At 35.8% G+C, this 10,756-nt stretch overlaps 1 protein-coding gene across 5 annotated transcripts in view; it reads left to right on the forward strand.

The window, feature by feature from the left end:
* LOC150108512 (hepatocyte growth factor receptor-like) overlaps window positions 1-7,648 on the forward strand; it is a 186,795-nt gene extending 179,147 nt beyond the window's left edge. For all 5 annotated transcript variants that reach the window (XM_090415937.1, XM_090415934.1, XM_090415933.1 and 2 more), the window contains exons 19-20: window positions 5,088-5,224; window positions 6,537-7,648. In XM_090415937.1, coding sequence (XP_090272063.1) covers window positions 5,088-5,224; window positions 6,537-6,738 — 339 coding nt within the window. In that variant the 3' untranslated portion in view covers window positions 6,739-7,648. The remainder of the gene's footprint in view (window positions 1-5,087; window positions 5,225-6,536) is intronic.
* Window positions 7,649-10,756: the final 3,108 nt, after the last annotated feature.

Here is a 10,756-nt window from a genome sequence, read left to right on the forward strand (position 1 = left end):
GATCTCAAACTTCTGAATTTGGTTCTTCAGGTAAAGTATTAAGAAAGGCCATCAGTTTAGCCACAAAACAAGCAATAATGCTGATACTAATCCTTTTTCTCCTCACCTCAAGCTTAACATGTACAAGACCAAGATAAAACTTTTTATTATTATTATTATTATTATTCAGACCTCCATGGAGTTGAAAGACTCATCATGGGAGGTCCTTCATAAGAACATAAAGTCTGTCAAGACTCATCGAGGGGAGATCCCCCCCCCCTAAGAAACACAGTCTATCATACCACTCCTTAAACTCATTGACCGTATTCGCTCTCCCCACTCCATCAGGCAATGCATTCTACGGGTCAACCACCCTCTGCGCAAAGAAACCACTCCTCACCCTCTTGCTCACAGTTTCCTTTCGTAACTTCCACGGATGGCCTCTTGTCATTACTCCTTCCCGCTGTTCAACCAAGCGAAAGAACTCCCCAGTGTCAACCCTGTAACCACCTCTCAACAGTTTAAAAGTCTCAATCATATCACCTCTCCTCCTTCTATCCACCAAACTCTGCAGTCCACATTCCCTCAGCCAATCCTTGTAACTATCCTTGTACAGTCCTGAAACCATCTTTGTCATCTGTCTTTGTATCCTTTCCACAGTTAATTTATCCCTTTCAAATCTTGGAGACCAAATCTGAGAACAATAGTCGAAGTGTGGTCTGATCAGAGACTTATACAACAGAATGATAACCCTCTTATCTCTGCAGGTCAGTGTCCTTCTCATAATTGCAGCAATCCTCTGTGTTACCTTCGCCACCTTTGCAATATGTCACCTAAACTTCAGGTTTCCATCAACCATCAACCCCAGATCTCTTGTCTCCTCTACTTCCTCCAGCATAACTCCTCCCATAGAGTATGCTGCATCCCATTGATGTTTCCCAAACCTCAAGACCTTACATTTTGCCGCATTAAACCAATATCCCCATTAATTTGCCCATCTATCTAGCTTATTCAAATCCTCTTGCAGAGCTACCATATCTGCACTATTACTAATAATCCTTCCTAGCTTTGCATCATCCACAAACAACTGAATATCCCCTTGCAATCCACTGGCAATGTCATTGATATAAAGGTTAAACAATATAGGTTCTAGTATTGAGCCCTGTGGGACCCCACTTGTAACCTTCTGCCTCCTTGAAACTGCTCCACCATACACAACTCTCTGATACCTATCAGACAGCCAATCCTGAATCCAGTTGACCAATCTGACATCCAGACCCATGTGCTACAACTTAAATATCAGCTTATCATGTGGTACCCTGTCAAATGCCTTTGCTAAGTCTAAGAAAATTGCAGTATATGCCTTTCCCTCATCTAATGTTTTTGTAACTTTATTATAAAAGGCTAGCATATTGCTAAAACAAGAGTGCCCTTTCACAAATCCCTGTTGACTCTCACAGATAACATTACCCTCATCTGCCCAATGTTGTATACGGTCCCTCACTACTTTCTCCAAGATCTTAACAACTACTGATGACACACAAACTGGCCTATAATTAGACACTTCCAGTCTGTTACCACCCTTATGCAATGGCACTATCTTACCTTCCTTCCATTCCCTGGGCACCTTTGCCGAAGCCAGACTTTCATTGAAAAGCCAGGTTAAAGGCACTGTCAGTTCCCTGGTACGTTCTCTCAAAACTCGTGGTGAAATACCATCCAGTCCCAAAGCTTTACTGACATCCAGAGTACTCAGTATCTGAAACACACTCTCCTCCTGTACCTCTAAACCTCGAACCAGCCCTATCCCTCTAGCATTAAAACTGACTCCTCTAGGATGAAATACTCCAATAAAGTGTTCATTGAACAATTCCACTATGTCCTCTGCATCAGTCACTCTATTCCCATTTTTATTCTGCAATGTCATTCTTCCACAATCATTTCTCCTCCTACTGGCCATATAGCTAAAAAATTCCCTAGGATTTTCTTTGGATCTTAGGGCCAACCTCCTCTCATATTCCAGTTTCGCTTTCTGTACCACACTAGTCACTCTTCTGGCCTGTGTCTTATGTTCTTCATGCATCCTCTCTTCACCTGTCTCCTTATATCTCTTCCATAGCCTCTTTTTCGCATGCAGTTCCTGTTTAATATTGTTTGTCATCCACTTTACTCCAAATTGTGTCCTCTTCTTCACTCGCGGTATACAACTTACCATTGCTGCTAACAAATATTCTTTCACAATTTCCCATGCACTAATGATATCCCTGCCTTCCAATTCCTCCCTCCATGAAACTTCCTGAAGTTGATGTCTAAGACTATTATAATCACCTGCTTTATAATTCCACATAAGTTCCCGTCTCTTTGATACCCCTGCATGTCTATTCATTTTCCAAGTCAAAACCATATGGTCACTCTCTGCAACTGGTGGGAGAGATGTCATCTCAGTTATCAACTCTTCTAATGCTATAACCAAATCCAAAACTCTTGAACCTCTTGTTCCCTCTGTTACATGTTGCCTAAGACATTTGTCCCTCAAGAATTCTAGAAATTCCATTTTTATTGTTATTATTTATTATTCAGTTTGTATGGGTAATACATGTTAATTAATATGCATGAAAACATTAGTTATGAACCTAAAAACATTTACAAAGCCTTAGATTAATAGCTTTGGGGGACAATAAATTTTTACTTCTATGTCTTTGAAAATGGATTACTTAAAGTCCCATTGAACATGCAATTTATTTGATGTCACTTTTCCCAGAATGAATTAGTGATGTTAGACAAGGGTCAACTGTAATAATGTAGAAATTCTAAAGTAAAGATTCCTGTGGTATATTTCTTGTTCAGTACCTTTTTCACTCTACTTCATTATGTACGCGGCCTGTACATAAACACTGCGACACTGCAGCACCCCCAAGGAAAAAATGAAAAAATTAAATTTTGTTTGTGTTTATAAATAACAATGCTTACAACATTATATAAATGCAATACATGTTAAACGTTACAGCTTATGTTTTGACATTGATTGAATAGTTAATAATTGGAATTGTTCGATTAATGCTTTAGATTACGAAACAAATGCACTGCGATCTAACGACAATATTCGTTTGCCCTTGTCATTGCACGTTACGTCATTCCCAACTGTAACTGCTCACGCGGCAGTGTGTTTTTAGTATGCTTACACGCCTTATTTCTGTGAGATATGAAACGTTTATTATTGGTGCGTGTGCATGGTGAACTCATCATCATACGTATCAAGGATTTAGGCCTACCATGGCCTGTTCCGGCCTTAGAAGTCATCGTTGAATTGTTTAAGAGGACGTCCTGGTTTTCTTTTTCCTAATGCATGGCTAACTATTTTTTGTAAATCTTATTTTATTTTGTTAAAATAACATATAATTATTTATTTATTATAGATACAAGGCTGAATTATGACAAGTGTCACTGTTGAAAATATGAAAGGAATTATATTTTTTCAATTATCGTTACATAAAACAAATGCACTGCGATCTAACGCCGATATTCGTTTGCACTTGTCATTGCTATTGATACAAAACTTTTATTATTGGTGTTTGTTCGTGGTGAGGATGAAATATTTTTAATAAAGCAATTTTTAATATGTAAATTTATTTATTAATAAATTCGTTACTGATTAGGAAAAATAAGTTTTTTTTTTTTGTATATGCAGCACCCCCACTTAAAATTTTCACTGGCCACCACTGTTATGTACTACTCTTTAGATCATCAGCGACCGTCTTAGCCATGCTTAATGTACATCTGCATTCGTTCTGTTTTATATAATAGAGTTCTGTGTGGCAATCCTTCCTCCCTCCAAGAACATTTTGTTTTCCTGTTCTTCCATTTCTGAATTTCTCTCCTTGATAAACATTTCCATTACCCTAATCTCAATCGCTGAGCTACCAGTTGTTCCATAAAACTTGCTCTTTTATTTTGGAGCTCTCTCTGGGTAATGGAACTATTCAGCAAGCTTACCAACTTACCAGATCAAAACTGCATGATAATGCTCTCCAATTAGTAGCCATTTTGGTTATACACAAATTCTGAGATATTATCAGTAATCAAGCACTCTAAAGCTTGAGTATCCTCCATTACATGCTGTTTTAGGTAACTTCATAAATTCCATCCCCCACTCCCTCCCATGATTTCTTTCTTCTTTACAAAATGATCTAAATTGCTGCATTCCATCATCCTACTAAAGTGACAACTAGCTATGAATTTTTATCCTGTTAGTTTCTGTTCTGACACCAACCAGCCTCAAATGCTGTATCTCCCATAGACCTCCTCCTGGCTTCCTGCAAAACTTCTATTCTTGTTAGTTACAGTTGCTATGCATTAGCTTTAACAATTCTTTACCCTCTCCTGCTCTCAATCCTCCCTGAAAATACAATACCAGGTCAACTATATTCCTGCAACTATAATTTTCTTCATCTACCAAGTCTCACTAATACTTACACAATTTTTAGCCAATGTCATATTAACCAATTCCAAAAGCTTTTCATTCCTATTTCTAATGCTCCTGGCTTCAGCAGTATCTCACCTGTTTTTGTTTTCTTCATACCAATTATCAATTGGTATTTTTATAATTATTCTTCTAGCTCTACCTCTTTTCTGTATGCTTTTTGCATTGATGGTGCCCATCTTCATCATGGTTACTCATTACTTGAAATTTTTCATACTACTATACTGACATTCAGTCAATAACTTTGTTAGTATTTACTGCTAGAGTACCTATTTGCTAAAATAAAAATGTCTATCAGAACACTTGGAAGAGCGAGTGAACTTTCTTATGAATAAATTAAAAAATCTTTTCATTTAAGAATCATTTTTTATTGAGCTTAGGTAGTATGAGAAAATGAGCTTAGGGCATAAACTTTTTCCTTTGTTTATATAAAGTGAAAGGATTCTTATCCAGAGCTAAGTTTATATATAATTAAATTATATATAATTTAATCACTATGGTCAAAGTTTGGATACTCTGAAATGACATATATACATCAATACTTATACTTTAATTATGTGTTTTATGGCAAAGTTTAGATACTTATGTTTTGCATATAAATATATAATACAGAGTTAAATATTTTTAGTGGTCATATGGAGTGGTTCTATGGGAACTGATGACACGAGGAGTAACTCCTTATCCTGATGTCGATAACTGGGACATTCTGCAATATCTCAAACAGGGACGCCGTATGCCTCAGCCTTCCTACTGTCCTGATTTGCTGTGAGTTTTGATAACTGCAAGATAAATTGTTTTCCCTTATTCCATAAACAACTCCCAATGTTATTAGTTAAACTATATCATATTATAAAAATTATTAACTGCTTTGTTTTTATTGTATTATTTTAATAATACATAAGAAAAATTAAAGAAGGATAACAATTGCATCAAGAGTTGTGTGTGTATATACAACTCTATGTAATTGTCATTCTTGATTATTAATTAATTTAATTGTATTTATTTATTTTATTTCCCAAAAGAGGAAGGGGTCACTAGCAGTGTACCGCAGGCGTCAGTTTTGGGACTCTTGTTGTTCAGTTTGTATGTTAATGATATTGGGATGGGTTTAACTAGTGATATGCAGCTGTTTACAGATGATGCAAAACTGAGGAGAGCAATGCAGAATCAAATGGATATTATGGCCTTAGAAGAGAACTTGAATAGATTGCATGAGTGAGCAGGTAGGGTGGAACTGTCACTTCATTGTTGCAAGGTGTAAGATTCTGAGATTTGATAAATAGAGATGGGATGTGAAGTATGCACTTGGTGGGGAAACTTTAAAGGAAGTAGAGGAGATGAGAGATCTAGGAGTAATGGAGGACAAGGATGTGGGCTAGTCTGCAATATTCAGGGGCCACATTACACAAGTTGTGAAGCCATCACATCGGATAATGGTAATGATGCAGAGGAACCTGAATAGAGAGATCATGATGTCATTGAATAAGGCCTTGATCAGGCCTCACATGGATTATCGTGCACAGATTTGGGTGCTGGGTTTTCATGGTGATGAGGATATGTTGGTAAGAGTCCAGAGAAGATTCATAAAGGCAGTCAGTGGTCTTTGGAATATGGACTAGGAGGACAGATTGAGAGAATGTGGACATTGATTCAGACATTGAGAGAATGTCTGAATTGAAGAGTCTCATGATTAGGAGAAAGGTGGGGGATATGATTGAGACATATAATATAGTCAGAGGTTGTCATTAGCTTGCCATGAAAGAGATTTTCATAGAAGTGGAGAGGGGGTACTAGAACAAGAGGCGATCACTGGAAACTGTATAAGGAGGGCATGAGCAGAGGAGTGAGAAGAAATTCTTTGCATAGAGAGTAGTTGGTGGGTGGAATGTATTGCCTGAGTGTGTTGTAGGTGTAGACACATTGAATCAGTTTAAAGCACAGCTGGATGAGCATTGCGTGCAATAGTGTGTACCTCTCACGATGATTCTCTGACTCCATGGAGGTCAGATATTAATAATGATAATAATAATAATAATAATAATTTTATTTTTATTTATTTTTTTTTTTTTTGTTCTAGCTATCAGATAATGATGAAAAGCTGGTCAGAAGAGCCAAGAAAAAGACCTGTATTTTCTGAACTAGAAGAAAGTGTTCAAGGTGTAATTACTAAACTAGCACAGAAAAGCAAGCAAAGACATGTGGGATTGAATGTCACTTATGTTAATTATCCACAGGTAGCAGCTCATGGTGCAAACTTTGAAGATAATCAACCCTCATAGCACCATATCAGGCTTTTTTTTTGTAAAAACAAATCATCGTTTCATTGATCATCATGGGATAGAGAAATGGACAGACTTCTCAAGTGATATGGATCCCATACTGTACAGAATTCTTCATTCCATCACCAAGATTTAAATTCTGTTATGGAACATATTTCATCACCAGTGATTTTCAGCCATTTGTTTGTGTTCATAATGTGAGACGAAAACAGGAAGAACATTTATTTCATACTCATTTTATGGACTTGTAAGATGTATATATTAGTAAGATGTATATAATTTACAACAGCATCCGTTTTTAATCTATTAATATTGTTTCATACTGTATAATATGTGTCATAAATATAATTGTGATATAACAATCATTAAAACTTCCATAAATTAGCTGTTATAAAGAATTATAAATTTCTTTAGAGTCAAAAATCACTTTAGGAACAAATGACAAAAATTTCAGTATTATTTTTGGAACACATATGCTGATTTGAAATTGGTTATTAAATCAAATTATAGAATTAATTGCTTTCATGCCTTTATTAATATTTTTCAATATTTTAACAAAAAAAATTTTTCTGCTAATGCAGTATAAAATTTTAGATTTTCAAGAATTCATTTGTTGAGTTTCTTTAACAGTTTCCTTAATTGTTATGATGTGATCTTCTTCTCTTGTCTAGTGAGAAATCAGATTTTAAAATTGAATGATATTAACTAGGTCACAAAACAGCAATGTAATTTATATATGTTGGATTGGCCTTAACACATATGTGTTAAGGTCATTTCTTATGTTAATAACTTTTGAAAGGGATAATGAAAATAAATATACAAATTTTTTTTGCAACAAAATTTACTTCATTTTAATAGACAATCATTGTTGTATTAGGTATGGTAAATAAATGTCTTTTTAAATGCCTCACTGGCTGTTTTACAAAGCTCTGATCTTTCAGACAAAGTTTCCAATGCTGATGTTAATGTTTCAATTTCTTTCCTCATGTTATTTTTGAGGTCAATTATAGTTTTCTGCTTAACTCTTTCTTTCAGATATTCCCCTTTTCCCACCCTCATAAAGGGTGACTATTCAAGCCAGATGATGTTGATAAAATGTGAAATCATTTGAACATCAGAAAGTGTATTCGCAAGTGCCATAGTTTCTCTTAGTTTGTGAGTTGGGTTCTACTTTTTAATCATGAAAACACCTTCAGTGTTTTTCATGATTAAAAAGCAAACAGAATATAAACACATCAGCATATATATAAACATCAAAATATCAGAATATAAACACATCAATTGGGACAAAGTTTTAAACTTTGTCCTCCCTATTAGTATATGAAATATGATAACTGATGATTAAGTATTTCCAGTCTATATTTTAAAAACTGTATGTTGAAAAAAAAAAAAAAAAACTGAAAAATTGTTGCTTATGCTCTTTTTAATTACAGTCATCACTCTTTGACTTATAATGTAAGTGCCTTGTAACATCCTTCCTGTTAATATTAACCAAATAACTCGCTCATGCAATACACAAACCAGGGTCTTATTGGTGCCTTAAAAATATATTATTTAAGAAATGCTTTTGCTCAGGCTATTGCTGCTACTGATAGTGAGAAAACCATCAGAGACTTTTGGAAGGAATATGATATCTTATGTTGTACAAAGAATGCAGATGCAGCATGGAGTGAGGTGACAGCAGAGCATATGAATGGTGTTTGGAAGAATATGCTGAAAGTATGTTTGTACATTCACAGGATTCGACAAATACGAAGCTTTATAAGAGCTTGGTGATAAGTGTTGCTAGCTAATGAGTTGAAATTGGTGATTAACAGTGAAGATGTAGAACAGTTGATGGAAGAAGAGCTCGAAAATGAAGATCTTCCAGGACTAGCAAAAAGAAAAAAAAAAACAGAATAACATGAAAAGAAGCCATTTTCCCCCTTTCACACGCATACACTACAAAAAAAAGTTTACAGGAAAAAAACAGCGTTTATCACCTGTTAATAAGACAATTTGGTTGTTAAAGGAAAGAAAACAGATGCCAGTACGGAGAGATTTAGCAAAGTGGACAGAATGATGCATGCTGATATTGCTTGCTAACAGAGCAAGCAATGGTGCCTTTTTCTTATGCAGAAACGAAAAGGCAACTTTTTTTTTTTAAAGAGGTCCATGCCTGCTGTCACCTCATCCCTGAAGATAAGCTTAGACCTTCCAAAAGTTATGCATCAGTTCAACCATCCTCAAGAAAAAAATTCAGTTCCTTAATTTTATGAATTTGTTGTGGATGTCCTAGCCTCTCCTGCCTCCTCCTCTGATGAATCATCCAATTAATAAAACAGCAGTTTTGAAGAATTACTCTTGCTCTGCTTGTTTCCAGCTGACTAACCACACCCAATTACTGTACTCATTCATTATAGCAGTGTATACAATAATTTTGTTATAATTTGTACATTGTATTATTCACTATAAACAAAGAGTAAAATCAATTTAAAAATATAACAAAACAGACCTAAGAAAAAGGAAAGTCACTAGTGGAGGTGACTCAGGGGTCTGTTTTGGGGCCATTACTATTTAACTTGTATATTAATTATATTAATGATATTGGCGAATATTTGGATGGAGATATTCAGTTGTTTGCAGATGATGCAAAGTTGGGACGAACCATAAAGAGTAGTGAAGATGTTGTGGCCTTGCAAGAAGACTCGAATAGATTGAGTGATTGGGCAAGCAAATGGGGATGCAAGTTCAATGTTGCAAAATGTAAGGTTTTAAAATTTGGAAAACAAAGATGGGATGCAGAATTTATGCTTGGTGAGAATGTATTGTTGGAAGTAGAGGAAATAAGAGATCTGGGGGTGATAGTGGATAAGGATCTAAAATTTAGGGGACACATTGCCAAAATTGTGAAGACAACACAAAGACCTCTGGGAATGATGCGGAGGACACTGACATGTAGAAGTAGGGAGATTCTTGTTCCATTGTATAAGGCTTTGATTAGGCCACACATGGACTATTGTGCCCAGATTTGGTCACCTGGTTTTCAGAAGGATGAAGAGATGTTGGGAAGGGTCCAAAGGCGACTGACTAAGGTAGTTTCTGGCCTCTGGAATGTCGAGTATGAGGAAAGATTGAAAAGATGTAATTTGCAGAGTCTAGTGGAGAGAAGGAAGAGGGGAGATATGATAGAGACCTATAAGTTGGTAAGGGGTTGTTATAGGATCAATGGTGGAGACGTTCTACAGAGAATAGTGGGAGATCAGGGGAGAACCAGAGGTCATCCCTGGAAACTGTATAAGGAGGGTGTGAGTAGGGGAGTGAGAGGCAGGTTTTTTCATGCAGAGTTGTGAGTGATTGGAATGCCTTGCCTGGGAGTGTGGTGTCTGCAAGGAGTTTGAGTGTGTTTAAGACATGGTATGATGAGATGTGTGTGAGATAAAAGGACATCCTAGATGAGTCTTTGACTCCATGAGGTCTTGTTTAATAATAATAATAATTATTATTATTATTTTAGTATTCATGCATGTTAATTGTTAACATATTCTTATGATTCATATAGTGATTTCTGACTTATGATGGATCACTAGAATGGAACCCTGTCATTGTATAAGTGGAGGACTGACTGTATAATTACAAATACAATACAACATTGCTTTCCTACTGTAGTTAAGTTTGTTTCTTGACTGATAGTTGTTAATATATTGGCTAATTTACATTTGAATAAATCAAATGAATTCTGTATCCTAGCTCTCATTAATCTCTCCAGTGCCTTAACCACTATAATTTGTAGTCACACAGCCTTATCACTGCCTTTGTGAAGTGGAACAATTTTCTGTTTAAGCTTTATATCAATGGCATTGTCAATGGACTGCAATGGGATATTCAGTCGTTTGCAGATGATGTGAAGCAGGCAAGGGTTATTAGTAATAGTACAGATGTAGCACCTTTCAAGTGGATTCAAATAACTTAACAGATGGGAAATGAATGGGAGGATCAGTTTAATTCAGCTAAATGTGAAGTTGGGATACATCGATTG

This window comes from Typopeltis vanoorti, chromosome 3 (assembly GCF_054136105.1).
Source record: "Typopeltis vanoorti isolate ZY-2024b chromosome 3, IOZ_Tvanoo_1.0, whole genome shotgun sequence".
Taxonomy (NCBI): Eukaryota; Metazoa; Arthropoda; class Arachnida; order Uropygi; family Thelyphonidae; genus Typopeltis; species Typopeltis vanoorti.